General features: G+C 38.8%; 1 protein-coding gene across 2 annotated transcripts; it reads right to left on the reverse strand.

Moving 5' to 3' along the window:
* Positions 1-1,203: 1,203 nt before the first annotated feature.
* sfxn4 (sideroflexin 4) lies at positions 1,204-20,637 on the reverse strand. Of its 2 annotated transcripts, XM_041260472.1 has the most exons (15): positions 20,402-20,535; positions 19,804-19,869; positions 19,071-19,225; positions 18,730-18,795; positions 18,610-18,636; positions 11,841-11,895; positions 11,488-11,513; positions 11,218-11,271; positions 10,227-10,289; positions 7,968-8,036; positions 7,417-7,507; positions 2,964-3,079; positions 2,562-2,647; positions 2,322-2,439; positions 1,204-1,592 (listed from the first exon to the last, which is right to left on the reverse strand). In XM_041260472.1, exons 3-15 carry the CDS (start codon positions 19,083-19,085, stop codon positions 1,515-1,517), a joined length of 864 nt encoding a protein of 287 aa, XP_041116406.1. In that variant the 5' UTR covers positions 19,086-19,225; positions 19,804-19,869; positions 20,402-20,535; the 3' UTR covers positions 1,204-1,514. The 2 variants fall into 2 exon arrangements, with proteins under 2 accessions (XP_041116406.1, XP_041116405.1); XM_041260471.1 differs by lacking the exons at positions 19,071-19,225; positions 20,402-20,535 and adding an exon at positions 20,543-20,637.
* Between the last annotated feature and the right edge of the window lie 516 nt (positions 20,638-21,153).

The following is a 21,153-nucleotide window of genomic DNA, read 5'->3' on the forward strand; positions in this document are numbered from 1 at the left end:
GAATGGCTAAGCTTTATGGAATTATTTTATTAGCTAGCTACTTTATCATGCTTTCATCAGAGTTCAAGAGCTGCTCTTCAGTTTTAGTTGCCTGTCATAGATATACGTCGACAAGATTACACAGACACACTTAGCCTAAGTATCTTTAAAGAATTCTTAACCAGCTCCATCTAGTGGTCTTCCACTTTTGATTAAGTTGCTGATACACCTCTATGCATTAGGTGGCACTGGTGCTTAAAGACACTGGCTGAACTATCCTAAATTACATGCGTCTTTGGCAGGCAACTAGAACTAAAGAGCAGCTCCTGAACTCAGTCAGAAATTGAGCTCTTAATAGACTTAAGAACTAAAAACATTCCTTGCATCTGGGTATTTATTCTGAAATGCAGAATTTGTTCATAAGAGAAAGAAAATGTATTTTATGTTTGTTTTGCACAGTTCTGCATTATTAATCAACTTTTATAACTTGCATACCAGCACTAACAATGTTTTGTGATTTGTTTATGGCAGCGAATTGATTAAACTGTGCTTGGGTGAAATCCAAACAAGATAGTGTTTGTGCCACATTGAATTTGTTTTTTATATATACAAAACCAAGGATATGTATGTTGAACTACTGTCTATACATCCAGTAACTGTGCCAAATAAAAAGCACTCAACTCAGAATTTGCGTGTTGTTTTCACAACACCTTACCTCAGTCCTGAGGCGCCTGTTCAGATTTCTCACAAGTAAACTGTCAGAATGTTGTCATGGTTTTGTAATGTGGATTACACCAATGTCAACTGGGGCTAGGCTTAGACTACAAACTCAATTACCTTGAGGCAGGCATGAATTGGTCAACTTTTTTACAGCACTGCAGAATACCTATGGATTGCATTAAACCGGAATGTCCCTTAAAAAGAATAGTTTGATGTAAAAATCTGTGGAATGGTTTGTTGACATGTGACAAGCTTGTGCTCTTTATAACTCATACAAGGTTAAACAATGTGTAATGAAACTGGTCATTATTTGTAAATCATGTAATACAGCTGTGTAGCAAGGTCAGGGGTTAATTTCATGGTGACCAACACATTTAGCATGTAATGTTTAATAACTCTGCAAACAGGAAATCATCACCTCTGGCAGTCTCTGAGATATGAAGCATTGATGATAGCCATGATTGAGCTTGACCTAGAAAATCATAAAATACAGTTGTGTACTGATTTGAAGTCAATATCTTTTATAATCCGGAAAACAAGAAGCCACATTACCACAATAATACATTTCATACAATGAATCGAACATTGATTTAAATTACTTTTTGTAGGTCATTTTGTGTTTTACATCACTTTAAACAGTATTTCACATATTTACTAAATAAAAAAGACTTCTAGCCTCAATTCCATGACATCTGAAGACTGTAATGTAAGTAAACAATATATTCTTGCCTATTCACATTACATACACATGTTATTACACTGCAATATGTAACAGACAGAAAGCCCAGGTTGCGGGAAGGTACTGTCTGAGGCCTTCACAAGCCCCTGTGGTAGTACAGTTCTGGCTCTGTAGTGGCTGCCTGGATATGTGCCTCAAGATCTTCCTTCATCACCTAAAACACAATCAAAGCGTTTACTTGAACTTTGATATAACAGATACACATAGAGAAAGGTGTTTTCTTAATACACTTCTTTCTTACACTAGTACCCCTGTAAACATTTCCCATAGTAAAAACATGGCAAAGTGTAATGATGCATAAAGAAAGCACTGTAAAAACTAGAGATGTATGGTAAAACATACTATAAAACATGGCAAACCAAAGTAAACTATGATAAATGGATAGGCTGTACTTACACAGTGTTGGGCTCATAGATCTAGTGGGTGGGTTTTCTGGGGTGTTTAGGGTAAATGTTATAAATATGAAACTTTGTCGCTTTCCTCCTTTTCATCATTATAAGGCTGTTCACATTTGTACTTGTTATTTGTAATTTAGTCTGGCAGGAGTCCACTTGAGTGCTTGTATAGAGACTTAATCGCCATTTGCCAATTTTTTATCCCTTAATCATGGGAGCGCCAGAGCCAACGCAACTCTCCCTTGGAATCCCAAGAGAAGCCAACGCTTACTGTACCCAGCACACCATACGGACATGCCTTCACCAGGGGAGACCCACTGTCAGATCAATCTAGCAAGGAGTTTAAAGCCTCACAAGTCTTCAATAAACATCCCAACAAGAAATGTAAAAAAAAAAAAAAATTACATTGCACTGCTTGCTCACAATCTCAAGATTATTAAGTGATGCAACATCACACATGTATAAGAAATATAAAAACAAGGGCACACCTTTCCGGATTGTGGAAACAGGCTGAATGAGATGGGTATCATTAAGCCCAGCACCAGGGCAGTGGTAATGTGTCTGAATGGAGCCAGAACCAACGGACTCCTCTTGATGAAACTTGTCCTAAAGCATCAGAGAAGATATTAGTAAGCTTTTGGATGCAAACACAGTACTCCCACGCCACTGGAATCTGAGTTTCAGTGCATTCACAGCAAACCCCCCAGTAGTTGTATATTGATCTGCACCTCTGCAGGAAGCTCACAAGCACGTTCGGTACTGCAGCTGTACAGCCTATCAGGGCTGCCCTGGACATTGCGGTTTCTTTCACGGCCTTACAAAAGAAAGGTAAAAACACCAATCAGCAACACAGACATGAGACGTAGACTTCACAGCAATCTCTTCTCGACTGTTTTAGAAAAGAACATTTTTCACTATCAATGCTATTGTCTAAACTTACAATGCTGGTGTACAGTAATGCACATTTATAAGCATCTCAGCCCCCTCACGTTTTTACACTGAACAGACTGCAGAAATAACTGCAGAAAATGAGCACATATTTCTTTATATAATGGGCTTAAACTATATTAAAAGAAATGCAGCTGTATCACGGTCAAGATCCTGTTACATGTGTCCGATTCATAGCGTACCTTCATCCCTGCTGTCTGAGAGACTCCCACCACATTCCCAGTGGAATCCATCACCTCAATCCCATTCTCAAACTCCTCACCTCTCACAACCAGCACGCTGAGGGCACTGAGAGATGCTGTAAAAACAAGTTACTGTACAGTTACATTAAACCATTCAAACAATCTAATTATCTGCTTCAAAACAAGTTACTGTACAGTTACATTAAACCATTCAAACAATCTAATTATGGCCCAAAGTTTTCCATCACCTTGAATTTTAGGATGAGGCATAATAAAAATAAAACAATATGAACATAATTTAGATATTTTATTTAACCTTAAAGAAACTACAAAATGATATTGGAAAAGTCTACCAGAAGCCATAATAGTAGTACAATATTTCATGTTAGATTTTGAAATATCACATTCTTGTCAGTTTAACAGTCAAAAAGTTCATGTCATGTACCTTTAGATGTTTCGTCTATGTAACATAATGCAATATGTTTCTTTCAACTTTATGAAACAAAATTAGTTAATTCATAGGGTGATGAAAAACTTTTGGCTATAGCTGGAGTTTTGTTGCTAGTTCAGTTTTTCCAGCTTTTTACAGGGCCAACATTTTCACATACAGACTCTACAATAGTGATATAAAGAAGAACATGATCATAGGAAACATAGCATTCCTGATCTCTCAAACTCCACAGCAGTTATGTGAGTCTGTGACAAAAATACAATGATTCTTGGTAGTACATCTCCCCTCCCAACCTGTGAGGGTGAGATCAGAGTACATTGGACAGGCTGGCCCGACAGTTAATTTACAGGGTTCAAAGGAAGTCGGCCAGCTAGAAAGGGGGCGGAACTCCGGTGCATTAACTCATCAACCCGGAAGGAAAATGCTGTGGCAGTTGCTGATTGGAGGTGCGACTACACTTGTTTACCAAGAGGTGATGATAAAAGTAGACAGAGATGCAATCTGTTCCTTCACTTTGGTTTACGAATAGAACCTGGAAGAACCTGTGAGAGACATGTGATAAAAGTATCGTGTTTATTTGTTTTGTCTATAACTGGGGTTCCCAAAGTTTTGGTGATGGAGGGCCAATTTCCGGAGGTTGCATGGGATGGGGGGCCACACAAGAAAATGTACCACTCATGAAACCAAAATATGTCCCAAATTAGACCTTTTAATTCCTTACATTTTTAATATTTAAATTAGGAATGTATATTACCACCACTGCAACACCAGCAGCTTTGAAATGTATTTGTATTTTATTCTGTGTCTTGGTACCACAACAGGCTTAGGTTTGAGCACCAATATCATGCTGTCACATCTTACATTGTCCTGGTCACAACAATTAAAGAAGATAATACCACAGTAGACACTATACCAATTAAACTCTTTTCTTCAGTAGTGAGGCAGAATGCATCTTGACTTGTACAACTAACCACTTCACTAAGAGCTGAATGTATGTACAGTGAACTCTGCTTAATTCGAATTTCTGGGGACTACACAAACAGTTTGAGATGTGCAAAGTTTGAATTAAACAAATTATGTACACTACCGGTCAAAAGTTTTACAACATTCCCATTTTTCCAGTTTTTATTGAAATTTAAGCAGTTCAAGTCCAGTGAATAACCTGAAATGGTGCAAAGGTAAGCGGTAAACTGCCAGAGGTTAAACAAAAAGTTTAGGTTACCAAAAACTGAAAAATAATGTACATTTCAGAGTTAGACAAAAAGGCCTTTTTCAGGGAACAAGTAATGGGTTAACAACTTACAGCTGTTCTGCAGCAATGAAAGTAAAGTAAGCCTTGAAAGTTGATGCCAACAATTCCTACAGGTGTCCCAACTTTTGTTGATTACTTACAAACTGTCTGTCTGTATAAAAGCAGTGTTGGAATCAACTCCCCAGTAATGTTGTTGAAGCTGACACCCTTGGATCCTTCAAGAAGCTGCTTGATGAGATTCTGGGATCAATAAGCTACTAACAACCAAACGAGCAAGATGGGCCGAATGGCTTCCTCTCGTTTGTAAACTTTCTTATGTTCTTATGTTCTTATACAGTGTTACTACACCCTCTTAAGCATTATTTGGACAGTATTGTACTGCAGGAAGTAGTATATTGCTATCATAATGGCGAGAAAAAGGCAATTAACAAAGGAAGACAGACAGACCATTATAACCCTTAAAAGTGTAGGTCTTTCCTTCAGAGAAATTGCAAAGAAAGCCAAGGTGTCAGTGAGTAGAGTTTCCTACACCATCAAAAGGCACTTGGAAACTGGAAGAAACTCTGACAGGAAGAGGTCTGGCAGACCCAAAGCCACAACAGAATCAGAAGACAAGTTTCTGAGAGTCAACAGCTCGCATGATAGGCGGCTCACAGGACAAAAGCTTCAAGCACAGCTTAACACTGGTCGAAGTAAGCAGTCTTAGTTTCAACTGTAGAGAGAAGACTTCGAGCTGAAGGTTTGACAGGTCGAGGTGCAGTAAGAAAGCCATTGCTAAGATGGCAAAATAAGAAAAAGAAGCTTGCCTGGGCTATGAAGCACCGCCAGTGGACTACTGAAGACTGGAAGAAGGTCTTACGGACCGATGAATCAAAATTTGAAATCGTTGGTTCATCACACAGGGTTTTTTTACGCCGTAGAGTAGGTGAAAGGATGGTTCCTCGGTGTGTGACACCAACTATCAAACATGTAGGAGGAAGCGTGATGGTCTGGGGCTCTTTTGCTGGATCCAGAGTCGGCGACTTGCACAGAGTGAGTGACATCCTGAACCAAAACGGCTACCACAGCATTTTGCAGCGTCATGCAGTACCCTCTGGTATACGCCTAGTTGGTCAGGGGTTCATCCTATAGCAAGATAATGACCCAAAACATACCTCCAGGCTATGTCAGAACTACCTTAGAAGAAAAGAACAAGACGGTAGGCTTCAAATCATGGAATGGCCAGCACAGTCTCCAGACTTAAACCCCATCGAGCTGGTTTGGGATGAACTGACGAGTCAAAAATTTTGATTAAATTTTGTTAAACAAAACGATTCCATGATTTATTTTTTTATCTCCAATTGTCTATTTGTTCTATGCTTTAATTTCAGAGTACATTGAGACATTAAACTGCGTAAATTTCAATAAAAACTGGAAAAATTGAGGTGTTCTAAAATTTTTGACCGGTAGTGTAAATTGCCACATGGTGTGGACATTTAGAGTTATTTCCATAGTAAATGTGCAGAAATAAAACAGACGTTACTGTATTTTACCTTGATGTTTTTATAATTTTTTTCTTTCTGAAATCAACGAAACACACATTTCTATTTAAAGTGCAACATTAATTATTCATAAATTATCTGCTATTACATTGATGCTTTTTATGCAATTACATACGACTGCTACTTAACATCCTACTGGCTATTGTACTATAGTCTAACTGTAGTCTTATTCAGAAACACTGTACAAAAAATAAATGTAATGGTAACCATTTTAAACTGTAGCCGGTTACTGTTACTACAGTAGTACTTCCCCAACAAAAGATCCAAGTTGAACACCAAAACTACAATTCTGTACAGAAATTATTTTCCTAATATAATTGGAAAAGTTTCTTGCAGTCGCTCTGTTAACATTATAGAAGCTAGCTAGCTACTTCAGCTGCATAAAGTAACGTAACGTTGTTTGGATGGTACCTTCACATCATTCAGCATCTTCCCCCGTCGAAAGCGATAGGAGACAAAAAACTAATAATTTAAGAAAAGTAGAATTGCTTTTTCTTTTCTTAGGAGGTTCCATGTTATTTTCCTTCAGCACTGCAAATCTACTGTGCACTATAGGTACCGTTATTATTTTTTTTTTTAAAGGGACAGTGAACATAATGACCGTAACAACTTAATAAAATTGGCTTGAGAGGGTCCAAATTTGATCCAAAACATGTATAAAATGTATGTTAGGGAATTTTTATGAACTTTGATTGCTGTGTATTATTAATTTCCCCCAAATTACATTATTTTCAGAAAATTTTCAGAAAATGTATTAATAAAATAAATGATCAAAGGGGGGGGCTAGAGGGTATCAGCCACCACGAGCTCTACTGCAAGCACCCAGGACTAGTGACCATGTTACTGTGGGACGGATACTTGCATTTACTGTTTGGGACTGCAACCCCGTTATTATTTACTCTGTGCACTACACATTGTTGTGTATTGCCGGGGATTATTATTTGGTAACCAGACCTGGATTATAAAAATAAATCGTTTCCAACTGGACTATAAACCTCTCTGTCTGTCAATTACGCACTGCATCACTCCTGCACCTCAACATGGTTGAGTAACTATGACATCCAACTGATTTTGTAACAATGGCTCACATATATAGTCTTCCCACTTGTTCTCATGGTAATAGTCTAATTAAGATAGAGGTGGGTGAGGTGTAAGGTGGGTTGGGGGATAAATGAAGTCCTAGAACAGTAAAAGTTAGAGATGACATACCAAAGAGAGGCACAGGCACTATTCTTCTAAAGAGCAACTGCATCGCTGGACTGTTCAATCCATACCGGTTCATTGCAAGCTCAGGGAGAACCTGAATATTGAGAACAATAAAATTGTTTTTGAAGCTGCTGTGTTCATACTCCTCAGCACTATTACTCACACTTAAGAAGTGTGGATTTGGACACTATGTACCACATACTGACAATTATTGTTGTCAGTTACGCTAAGTGTAAACACCTGAACTGAAGATATGAATGTCAAAAAATGGAAAGAAGAAATACTTTTAAAAGAAATCCGGCCTTCCAGGGTAATCAAGAGGCCCAGAGTATACCAGGTGACATGCCCCATACCACATGTATCATTAGAGCACATACCTCCTGTGTAGTTATACAGCTTATTGTAGTGTAGAGTAGCACATACAGTAAAAATAGCAAGGAGACTCTCCCACTCCTCCCCATCCCTGACAGATATTGTACCAAACCCAGCGCATGTGGCACAGGAGACTGAGCCGACAAGCATTAGAACCTGCTTCAGGGGAATCCTGTACCTACCCCTGCGCATGTGGCATAGGAGACTGAGCCGACAAGCAGAAGAACCTGCTTTAGAGGAATCCTTTCATTCTGCACACAAGAAAACAATCACATTTTAAATTTGCAGTCCCAAAACACATTTTTTTCAGACTGTTTTTCAAAGTCACAATTTTGTAGTATTAATTATTTAGAAATGTTAAAACAGTTTGAGTTGCCATAAATGAAAAAGAACATACATGAATTATAAAATAGATACATAGATAGGAAGCTTGTGGCAAACATGGTAAATCGACACTGTTCGTTTAAAAGAATAAAACAAATTGTTGTATAAAAGCTGATCGGGGAGCTTGCTCAGAAGGCTCGCTACAGGTAACTACGGGTGCTGTATGGAGGTTGGCTGTTCCTGTTTGTCATGCAGTCTATGACGGAAAGCACTGTGTGATGTCATCAGGAAGATTGGAGCCGAGGGCTGTGAGAGCTGTGAGAGCTGTGAGAGCGAGGGCTGTGAGGGCTGTGAGAGCTGTGAGAGCTGTGAGGGCTGTGAGGGCTGCGAGAGCTCTGAGGGCTGTGAGGGCTGTGACAGCGAGGGCGGAGTGTCTGTTAGAACGAAAACAAAACTGTTCTATGTTGTCAGCGGCTGGATAAGGACAATGTTAACTGATCCACTCGATGAGTATTAGCAACAAACTATGTGCCGGAAGCCGGATGAACAGCGTGTGTTCCAGCAAAACAAGTCGTACAACTTTTGAATATTGTTGGCTTGGTTTTAAGTCATTAAAAGGACTACCTCACTATCATTTAGCCGTTTGTTAAAGGAAAACAGACTTGTGTGACTTTGGTTAAATATCCAATAGTCTCTGCAAGGAAGAGAAAATAATTTGAACACAGTTGATTCGCAGCATGCTAAATAAACACTACTTTGTTTATCAATGCTAGGTTTAGGTTTTGCTGAAAACTATTCCTTTATTCTCCAATTGCTACAGTATTACCACCAATTTTGTGTATTACAGACTTGTGTGTTTTCTTTTACTTTATTATTTTTTCTTTAATTCACTTATGTCTTTTGTTTTAACTAGTATATAGTTTTAAATACTGCTTTATAGTATACTGATAGTTTTTTTTTCCTGACTTATTTTATTTTTGTTTTGTTGTTTTAATTGTTGGTTGTGCATATCGCGTTTGCTGAGACTATTGAAACCTGGCTTGCAGTAGTCGTGTAATTTGGCTCGTGAGGGTATATTCCCGCAACCACTGGTGTTGATTACTAAAGAGGTTTCCTTGGTAACATAATGGTAAAGTTAGGCTGTCTACTGGGAGGACCATGTTTAAAGCAGGTTTCCAATAGGGGATGACAAGCTTTTCATTGTCTCATAATGCTTGTTACTGCCATACAATTTATTTTTTTGTTTAATTTTATCTTGGTTAATTAACATTTTCTTTATTTCTGTAATTGTTAATTAACATGTTTTGTTTCTTTATTGTGTAATTTGGTTTCATTATTATTGATGAATGGATTCAAAGTTGGAGCCATCTAAATATATATTTACTTCATAAGCAACTTGTTGGGCATTCAGTTAATTAATAGTTCCTGCTTCCTCTGGTTAACTACACAGGACATGAATAGGGTGACTGGGTTTTCTGGTCCTGGCAATGCGGTTAAGTTAAATAATTTGATAGGACATTGATTACTATCTGGCACCTCAATGACACCATTACAAGCTTAACATGTTACAACTGTGCACACAGTGGCTGAAGTAGATAGAGGACACCCTGGACGTTCATCGAGTGCTGTAGTTATTCCATGAATGACGATAGCTGAATAACCTGGACAAGCCCCTGAGGGCCGGGTGGTTTGTTAACAGCCGTCCTCGTGAGTGAAATAACCTCAGCATGCCATGAACTTTCTGTATATATAACAAGTAAAATGTATGAAAAAGAAAGGATGGTTAAACCTGAATTTCTCGAGAAAGCTAAATAACTTTCCATAGATAAAGCTCTTCATCTGCTTGTTAACATAGCGTGATTATGAGCAGTGCAGTCACCCAGATATTTTGTAGAGATGCATTCCAAAATGAGATGTGGAGTGATGAAACTCTCAACACAACCACTTGTATGACAAATGGCTTATTTGCTAGACACCTTTATTATTCACCTCTTTAAAAGTCCAAGGTTAAACACCAGCCATTAAACAGTCATTTGTTTGACTTATTCCAAAATGTTATAATACTGCACGTAAGAATTAGTCATTACAACAGTGAAATGACTGAGCCAATGACTTACTTTACACGATGTGGCATTTCTGTTCACATAGTTAAATCCGGCACTGTAGCTCTGAAACAAAATCTATAGACAACACAGTTATTCACTCAATGTGTATACTGTACCACACACACACACCCCATTGCTGTGTTACACACACACACACCCCATTGCTGTGTTATACACATAAGCACCCCATTGCTGTGTTACACACACCCCCCATTGCTGTGTTATACACACACACCCCATTGCTGTGTTACACACATAAGCACCCCATTGCTGTGTTACACACACACCCCCCATTGCTGTGTTATACACACACACCCCATTGCTGTGTTACACACATAAGCACCCAATTGCTGTGTTACACACACACCCCCCATTGCTGTGTTACACACACACAAACACACTATTGCTGTGTTAAAAACTAAAAACAGGAAAAGTAAAATAATAACAACAACAACAACAATAATTCTACAAAAACCTGCAGATCAGGAATCGCCACAAGAAACAGATGTGTTTACTCATCACCAGTTACTACCCTAATCCCATTAATGGCATTTGGAAGTGAACTGCAGTTTTGAAGCAAGGCGGCTTAATGCCCCGTCACCGAAGGACACTGAATTTGTTTTTAGTGGGGAGGACGGACCAGCAATCCCAAGCAGGAGAACATTAGAGACAGTGTTAGGGAGTGTGCAGAGTGCATCAGAGACAGTGTTAGGGAGTGCGCAGAGTGCATCAGAGACAGTGTCAGGGAGTACGCAGAGTGCATCAGAGACAGTGTTAGGGAGTGCGCAGAGTGCATTAGACAGTGTTAGGGAGTGCGCAGAGTGCATTAGAGACAGTGTTAGGGATGCACAGAGTGCATTAGAGACAGTGTTAGGGAGTGCGCAGAGTGCATTAGAGACAGTGTTAGGGAGTGTGCAGAGTGCATAGTCCAGTTCCTTATGTGAAAAAAATATATAGGCACATCATTATTATCAAGTACAAAATGGGAGGTGTTTTTATTTACCTGCCAAAACAGGGCTGGTTTTACTCCTTTGTGAGGCAAGAGAGTTGCTATGACCTGAGCAAAGCAAAACAAAAAAATAATTACATATGTAGCAAACAGATGAAAAACAAACTTGTACCATTTTCACTTCTCCCACATCATTATGCAGTTGAACTTCTAGTTCATTTTCTTTCTTTTAAAAAGTCTCCAAAGGTACAACACATAACAGGCCTATATAACCGCCGGTCGCCACATGTCCTCTGTATACCATGCAGCACGTTTCACACTTACCAATGGAGCAGCTAAAGGCAGGAATGCTGAAATTAAAAAAAAAATATATAATATATATATATATATATATATCACTTTCAAAAAACATACCATTAACACACTGTACAATTCTCCTCCTAAAACAAAACCATATCATTATATTATTCCCCCCCAAAATAACTGAAGAATGTATGTTTTAAAATGGAAAACTGCACCTTTGAGACCTGCATAGTGAATGGAAATGCACAACATGGTAACATTTATGGAATTACTCTGTTAACTACAATAATTTCAAGAGAGCTGGGGTCTGAGGGTCTGCTGTGGCAGGTAAACAACACTCAGCTACTGCTGCTGCCTTCACTTCAAAGTCTTACCTGGAGGCCTAAAAACAAGTGGAAGCACACTGCCAGTATCGGGATGGATGGAAGACTGAAAAACAAACACAGGTCAGAAAACTTGCATTCACAAATTAAGAAAAATAGAAGAAATCCGGTTAATGAGGTGCATAATAATAACCTCCCCTGGCATGTCTTTAGGTCAGCTCCATAGGAAAATGTTGGTCAACCTCAAGATGTAGTTTACAGTAGAACCTCAGAGTTATGAACACCTTGGGAACGGAGGCTGTTCGTATGCCTGAAATGTCTGTAACTCTGAATTACTTTTCAGTTGGTTTTATTAAATGTGCACACCTGCTTTCTACAGCCTTAATCTGGTGAATAATACAAAAATACAGCACAGGAATTGTCTGCCCTGGATGTATTTGCTGGTGCTTTGTCTGATCTAGCCTACATTACAGATGTGTAAGGCAGACAGAAACAACTGAAGAGCAGTTCCTGAACACAAAATCAAAGCACCTTAATATACAATATGAGTAATCACAAAATGTGATTTTGAAAAGTGTAGTGTAATTGAAATCTTGACTTCTGATTGATGGTAATAAACCATACTGAGTTATATATATCATATATATATATATATATATATTATATATATATATATATATATATATTATCACACACAGTTCTGGAAAAAATTAAGAGACCACTGCAAAATTATCAGTTTCTCTGGTTTTACTATTTATAGGTATGTGTTTGGGTAAAATGAACATTCTTGTTTTATTCTATAAACTACTGACAACATTTCTCCCAAATTCCAAATAAGAACATAAGAACATAAGAACATAAGAAAGTTTACAAACGAGAGGAGGCCATTAGGCCCATCTTGCTCGTTTGGTTGGTAGTAGCTTATTGATCCCAAAATCTCATCAAGCAGCTTCTTGAAGGATCCCAGGGTGTCAGCTTCAACAACATTACTGGGGAGTTGATTCCAGACCCTCACAATTCTCTGTGTAAAAAAGTGTCTCCTATTTTCTGTTCTGAATGCCCCTTTTTCTAAACTCCATTTGTGACCCCTGGTCCTTGTTTCTTTTTTCAGGCTGAAAAAGTCCCTTGGGTCGACACTGTCAATACCTTTTAGAATTTTGAATGCTTGAATTAGGTCGCCACGTAGTCTTCTTTGTTCAAGACTGAATAGATTCAATTCTTTTAGCCTGTCTGCATAAGACATGCCTTTTAAGCCCAGAATAATTCTGGTCGCTCTTCTTTGCACTCTTTCTAGAGCAGCAATATCTTTTTTATAGCGAGGTGACCAGAACTGAACACAATATTCAAGATGAGGTCTTACTAGTGCATTGTACAGTTTTAACATTACTTCCCTTGATTTAAATTCAACACTTTTCACAATGTATCCGAGCATCTTGTTGGCCTTTTTTATAGCTTCCCCACATTGTCTAGATGAAGACATTTCTGAGTCAACAAAAACTCCTAGGTCTTTTTCATAGATTCCTTCTCCAATTTCAATATCTCCCATATGATATTTATAATGTACATTTTTATTTCCTGCGTGCAGTACCTTACACTTTTTCTCTATTAAATGTCATTTGCCATGTGTCTGCCCAGTTCTGAATCTTGTCTAGATCATTTTGAATGACCTTTGCTGCTGCAACAGTGTTTGCCACTCCTCCTACTTTTGTGTCGTCTGCAAATTTAACAAGTTTGCTTACTATACCAGAATCTAAATCATTAATGTAGATTAGGAATAGCAGAGGACCTAATACTGATCCCTGTGGTACACCGCTGGTTACCACACTCCATTCTGAGGTTTTTCCTCTAATCAGTACTTTCTGTTTTCTACATGTTAACCACTCCCTAATCCATGTACATGTGTTTCCTTGAATCCCAACTGCGTTCAGTTTGAGAATTAATCTTTTGTGCGGGACTTTGTCAAAAGCTTTCTGGAAATCTAAATAAACCATGTCATATGCTTTGCAATTATCCATTATGGATGTTGCATCCTCAAAAAAATCAAGCAAGTTAGTTAGGCACGAGCTCCCTTTCCTAAAACCATGTTGACTGTCTCCCAGGATACCCTGTTACCATATAGGTAATTTTCCATTTTGGATCTTATTATAGTTTCCATAAGTTTGCATATAATAGAAGTCAGGCTTACTGGTCTGTAGTTACCTGGTTCAGTTTTGTTTCCCTTTTTGTGGATCGGTATTACGTTTGCAATTTTCCAGTCTGTCGGTACCACCCCTGTGTCAAGAGACTGCTGCATGATCTTGGTTAGCGGTTTGTAAATTACTTCTTTCATTTCTTTGAGTACTACTGGGAGGATCTCATCCGGCCCAGGGGATTTGTTTATTTTAAGAGCTCCTAGTCCCTTTAACACTTCTGCCTCAGTTATGCTAAAGTTATTTAAAACTGGATAGGAACTGGATGACATGTGGGGCATGTTGTCAGTATCTTCCTTTGTAAAAACTTGTGAAAAGTAATCATTTAATATATTTGCTATTTTTTTTTTCTTCATCTACGATTTTGCCATTTGTATCTCTTAAACATTTAATCTCCTCTTTGAATGTTCTCTTGCTGTTGTAATATTGGAAAAACATTTTGGAATTGGTTTTAGCTCCCTTAGCAATGTTTATTTCTATTTCTCTCTTGGCCTTTCTAACTTCCTTTTTGACTTGCGTTTGCAGTTCTGTGTACTCTTTCTGCGTACTTTCTTTTTGGTCCTTTTTTAATGCTCTGTAAAGTGCCTTTTTTCGCTGAATATTTTTTTTAATTGATCTATTAAACCATTTTGGCAATTTAGTTTTACATTTAGATTTGTCTACTTTAGGGATATAATTGTTTTGCGCCTCTAGTACTACATTTTTGAAGAACAACCATCCTTCTTCTGTGGGTGTTTTCTCTATTTTACTCCAATCTACTTCTGTTAGTCTCTGTTTCATACCTTCATAGTTTGCTTTTCTAAAATTGTAAACCTTAGCTTTAGTCTTTACTTTTGGGGATTTAAAAAACACTTCAAATGAGACCATGTTGTGGTCTGAGTTTGCCAGTGGTTCTCTGACCTCTGTTTTAGTTATTCTATCTTCGTTATTTGAAAAGACTAAATCAAGGCATGCCTCCCCTCTAGTGGGTGCCTTCACAAATTGTGTTAGGAAGCAGTCATTTGTCATTTCCACCATTTCTATTTCATCCTTCGTGCTACCCACCGGGTTTTCCCATTTTATTTGGGGGAAGTTGAAATCCCCCATTAGTATGGCTTCTCCTTTGCTACACACATTTCTAATGTCATTGTATAACAGATTATTGTGCTCACCGTCTGAATCTGGCGGTCTATAGCATGCTCCTATTATTATGCCTTTTGAATTTTTGTCTGTTATTCTGACCCATATTGATTCGGTTTTATTTTCTTTGTCCAGGTTTAACACCTGGGCTTCAAGACTGTTTCTTATGTATAGCGCTACCCCTCCTCCTCTTCTGTCCTGCCTGTCTTTCCTATACAGTGTATACCCACAAATATTATATTCGTCCCCATCACTCTCAGATAACCACGTTTCTGTAACACCTATCACATCATAGTTACCTGTTAGTGCAGTAGCTTCAAGTTCTAGAATTTTGTTTCTGATACTTCTAGCATTTAGATAAATACATTTAATGGTTGTCTTACCTGAGTTGTTGTTCTTGTTTTGATGCGGTCTCCCTTCTGTTTTTTTGTTGATTTCTCCCCCCTTCCTTTCTAGTTTAAATGCTTCCGAACCTGCTCGAGGATCTTTTCTCCGAGTAGACTAGTTCCCTTGTTATTTAAATGCAGTCCATCCCGTCTATACAGATAGTCCTCGTTGTAGAATGTGGTCCAATGATCAAGATAGGTGAAGCCTTCCCGTGTGCACCACGTCTTCAGCCATTCGTTTTGATTAATTATTTCCAGCTGTCCATATGGTCCTTTGCAAGGTGCGGGTAGTATACCAGAAAATACCACAGTTTTGGTTTTCTCTTTTAATTTCCTTCCTAGCTCTCTGAATTTGTTTTGCAGGGATTTTGGTCTGTCTCTTCCAATGTTGTTTGTACCGATGTGGACGACTACTACCGGGTCGTCTCCTGTTCGTTCTAGGAGCCTGTCCACGTTTTCAGTGATGTGCTTGACCGAGGCTCCCGGAAGGCAGCACACTGTTGTAGTAAGGGGGTCCAAACTGCGAATTGAACTTGCTGTGTTTCTCAATATGGAGTCCCCAACAATCATGACCTCCCTTCTTTTTACTGTCTTGTCACCACTGTCAATAGGGTCCTGGATGTTGTTCCTTTCATTCTCTTGTTGTTGGTTCTGCTCATCAAAATTTTGAAGTGACTCAAATTTGTTGGTTGTTTTGATTTCTGGTGGTTGTGTTTGACGAAGTTTCTTTTTTTCCCTGCTTCTGCCTACCTGAACCCAGCTGTTCTGACCTTCTATCTCCCTGGTGGCTTTCAGTCTGTTAGGGGTGATGCAGACTTCCATGAATTGTGGGTGTGCCAGTTCCTCAAGATCCTGTTGCTGTCTCACTTCTTCCAGCTCCATTTCTAGCATACTTACTAGTTTATGCAAATCCTGGATCGCGCGGCACTTTACGCACACTTGGTTTAGCTCCGCTGGGTTTTCTCGGATTTCCCACATCAAGCAGGTGTCACAGATTACTGACTTGAAGACCATGTTGAGGTTTTTTTTTTTTTAAGTTTAGTTTCTTCTGCAGCCGTTAACCTGCTTTCAAACTGCTTCGAAACTGCTCTGTACTTTTCCACGCCTGTACTTCTCCCACTCGTTGTCGCTTCCACTCGCTGTCGCTGGGAAGACTGCCTCGTTTAACTGCGTTGTTCTGCTGTGCTGTTGGCTCCTCCCCTCGCCCGTGTCTCAAAACGGCGCTGAATTTGAATCAGCTGCTCAGAGTTTCAGCTTGTTTGTTATCAGAAAAACACACGCGGCTGTTTGACTCTGAGCTGCTGCTGTGTTTCCCCAATGTCCTCTGTTTTCTGATTAAAGCAATTCAAGATGCAATTTCTCCTTTCTGCTTCGAAACTGCTCTGTACTTTTGAATTTGAAATAAAAATATTGTCATTTAGAGCATTTATTTGCAGAAAATGACAACTGGTCAAAATAACAAAAAAGATGCAGTGTTGTCAGACCTCGAATAATGCAAAGAAAATAAGTTCAGATTCATTTTTAAACAACACAATACTAATGTTTTAACTTAGGAAGAGTTCAGAAATCAATATTTGGTGGAATAACCCTGATTTTCAAGCACAGCTTTCATGCCTCTTGGCATGCTCTCCACCAGTCTTTCACATTGATGTTGGGTGACTTTATGCCATTCCTGGTGCAAAAATTCAAGCAGCTCGGCTTTGTTTGATGGCTTGTGACCATCCATCTTCCACTTGATCACATTCCAGAGGTTTTCAATGGGGTTCAGGTCTGGCGATTGGGCTGGCCATGACAGGGTCTTGATCTGGTGGTCCTCCATCCACACCTTGATTGACCTGGCTGTGTGGCATGGAGCATTGTTCTGCTGGAAAAACCAATCCTCAGAGTTGGGTAACATTGTCAGAGCAGAAGGAAGCAAGTTTTCTTCCAGGACAACCTTGTACTTGGCTTGATTCATGCGCCCTTCACAAAGACAAATCTGCCTGATTCCAGCCTTGCTGAAGCACCCCCAGATGAGTCCAATTTTCAGCTTTGCCCAACACCTGGTCGTCTAATGGTTAGACGGAGACCTGGAGAGGCCTACAAGCCACAGTGTCTTGCACCCACTGTGAAATGTGGTGGAGGATCGGTGATGATCTGGGGGTGCTTCAGCAAGGCTGGAATCGGGCAGCTTTGGCATGAATCAAGCCAAGTACAAGGTTGTTCTGGAAGAAAACTTGCTTCCTTCTGCTCTGACAATGTTCCCCAACTCTGAGGATTGGTTTTTTCCAGCAGGACAATGCTCCATGCCACACAGCCAGGTCAATCAAGGTGTGGATGGAGGACTACCAGATCAAGACCCTGTCATGGCCAGCCCAATCTCCAGACCTGAACCCCATTGAAAACCTCTGGAATGTGATCAAGAGGAAGATGGATGGTCACAAGCCATCAAACAAAGCCGAGCTGCTTGAATTTTTGCACCAGGAGTGGCATAAAGTCACCCAACATCAATGTGAAAGACTGGTGGAGAGCATGCCAAGGCGCATGAAAACTGTGCTTGAAAATCAGGGTTATTCCACCAAATATTGATTTCTGAACTCTTCCTAAGTTAAAACATTAGTATTGTGTTGTTTAAAAATGAATCTGAACTTATTTTCTTTGCATTATTCGAGGTCTGACAACACTGCATCTTTTTTGTTATTTTGACCAGTTGTCATTTTCTGCAAATAAATGCTCTAAATGATAATATTTTTATTTGGAATTTGGGAGAAATGTTGTCAGTAGTTTATAGAATAAAACAAGAATGTTCACTTTACCCAAACACATACCTATAAATAGTAAAACCAGAGAAACTGACAATTTTGCAGTGGTCTCTTAATTTTTTCAGAGCTGTGTGTGTATATATATATATATATATATATATATATTGCAACATGTCATTTTTGAGCCTGATTTTCCACTTTATGCAAATTGCCCATGTGATATATTTTCAAGTGCAATTTGAGGAAACACAGGTCTATGTATTAGTCATGGAATAGCTTAAAGAGAAACAGGGACACACACTGTCAGTGAGTATTGTATGTGCCTATTTGAAACATACATATTACAATTGTATTCTTTCCTTATACAAAGGAAAGTTCTACTTACCAGACTCAGTTTCCATGCTTCTTTGACCTAAAAGAAGGCCAAACAATACTTACTAATTCCATTTGCATTAGCAAACAGAAACTGCATAAACAATACTGAGATAACGGTTAAACGGTTTACCTTCAATTCATCCTTACTAGTCTGTTCCTTGCTTTCCAACAGTGATCGAGAATTTTTTATTTCTCCCTGAATAAAATAAATAATAAAAACAATATTTCAAAATATCATTATTATAAAATTACTGCTTTGAGAGTTTTTGGACAGGCACATTGTTATGCAATAGGTTGCTCACTCCAGTCCAGGTAGGGTTGCCACCCCCTCCTATTTTGACCCGGACAGTCTGGGAATTGGCATCTGTGTCTTGGTGGCATTAAATTTACAAGCCAGCATGCCCTGAGGCCTGGTTTTAAGTGAAATGCATAAGAAATACCAACCTTTCTTTAATATTTTCTTTGACATACCGTATAACTGGACATTTTGGAGTGGAATTTATTTTGGCTTTATTGGCAGTTTGCATTGGATCGCCAACAATACTTCCACCAATCAAAGTGTGGCATGCAGTGTGCAATCCCGTCCTCTAACAGACTGGTGGTGTGCAGCACAGGTTAAAGAAGCACTGGACAAGGGAAAGAATGTGTCAGATGTCAAAGTGAATATGAGAATGGCAGTGAATGAAGAAGCCAATTTGTTGGAATTTTTTTTAAAGCAGACCAGACATTTCCAACAATAGATTTAGGAAATCTGGATTGCTTATGCCAGACTTGTATAAAGTCTGTAACAAAACGGTGCAAATTTGCTTTGGATTGTTATTGTTGATACATTGTAGATAACTATTAAGACACCCACTGTGCAGGTATCACAAAATTCCTAAACAACATGTAAAAATAAATTAGTTCTGCAATGTATAAAAAAAACTGATTTTGCCAGTGCTTGCTAGTCTGTTAACAAGTTTTAAATTCAAAGCGTTTTAGTTTCGGCTTATTGTTAAAATTTTCACAAGTGCAATACTGTCCTGCAATTACTACATGATACTGTGATCATCCCACTGTGTTATGTTAGTGAACCAGAGCTACGTTTTAAAACTGAGAGTTAGCAAATGCCTATCGTTAAAAGTCTGGACAGCTCCCCATTCCAGGGGAGGCTTGAGGCATGAATACGGCCAAATACATGAGTATTTAATTATTTCACACTTACATCTGATGCAAGGAGGGACGATGGGTCCAAAATATCCACCCAGTGAAAAAGTCTCTGAAAGAAAGACTGAAAGAAAACAGGGCTCTTGACATTAGCAGAGTTAAAGGGATTACTTTAACCAAACACTGATTTGTCAGAGTAAAATACCAGGATTTACAATGCATCTTAATATGTAAGCCATTGTTGAGCATACTCATTATACAATGTATTAACATAAACAATAACCTTACAATACGTTTAAGTATAAATCAGTATTAATGAACTCAAAGTTAAAAGCCACAGTAGTTTGCCTGTTTAGTCTTTTGAGCGCTCTATGAGAAACTTTTGTTCACTGCCTAGTTTATTTTCTTTACGAATTAAAAAATATTTTAGTATTTGTTTTTTTATGGTGAAACCACATTTGAAAATTAAATGAATCGAGGATATATTTTGCTAAAAAAAAATGTAATGTACTTTTTATCTTTCTACAGATAGATACAATAGACTACAATGTATGTGCAGCGCCCTACAAGGTGCATTTGAAAATACATTACTACTAGACTGCAAACGTCTACTTCGTACTCTTATCAGAAACAGCAAAACTGGTCATGACATTCACCTTGACTAGCAAAACACTTCACCACGTGCATCTACACTCACTGCTTGTATTTCATAAATTGCAACAATAGTGAAACATGCCGTATTGTTTTTGCGTACGTAGACTTTTAAAAATGGCATCCTGAAATACTTGTGCCTCTACCTGCCCTTCTCTCTTCCAGTACTGCAAATTGTGATCCATTGTTATGCGGCATGCAAACACCACGTGTGTGCATCAAGTAAAAGAGTCAGACAGGGAAACATATCCGTGAATACAAAGTCCTAGCAGTGTGTAGTCTCACAAACAATTTGTGCTGATTTAGTTTTAAAAAATTGAATGTGCAGGGACGAAATGGTGGGAAAAAAGACGTATGACTACCACAACCGGTGGAAGGCATATAGTCAGATTTAATAAGGGCTATTGCGACAGCTGAACGAAGCAGTGTCCACGTGAATCTTTGACTGGTCGATTTTATACTCAAATGTGATTAATGAGTAATTGTCTGAAACATTATTACACATCCTATATTGCTTTCTCACTGGCCGCGCAGCATACAGACGGCGTCTAAAATGGACTATGGTCGTGTTCTTAAGCGCAGATTTCCACAGTTCTGCACAGAATCGTGGGCATGCGCGTTCTTTGAGGGCTGCTGCGAGACCAGATTCTGCACATCCCAGCGCAGCTTTGAAGAGTTACGGCGGTAGTGGACTAGCTGAGTCTGTGAACCACCACCTACTAATCGTAATAACCACTAAACCGAATGCTGCTCCCTT

This window comes from Polyodon spathula, chromosome 10 (genome assembly GCF_017654505.1).
Source record: "Polyodon spathula isolate WHYD16114869_AA chromosome 10, ASM1765450v1, whole genome shotgun sequence".
In the NCBI taxonomy this organism is placed as follows: Eukaryota; Metazoa; Chordata; class Actinopteri; order Acipenseriformes; family Polyodontidae; genus Polyodon; species Polyodon spathula.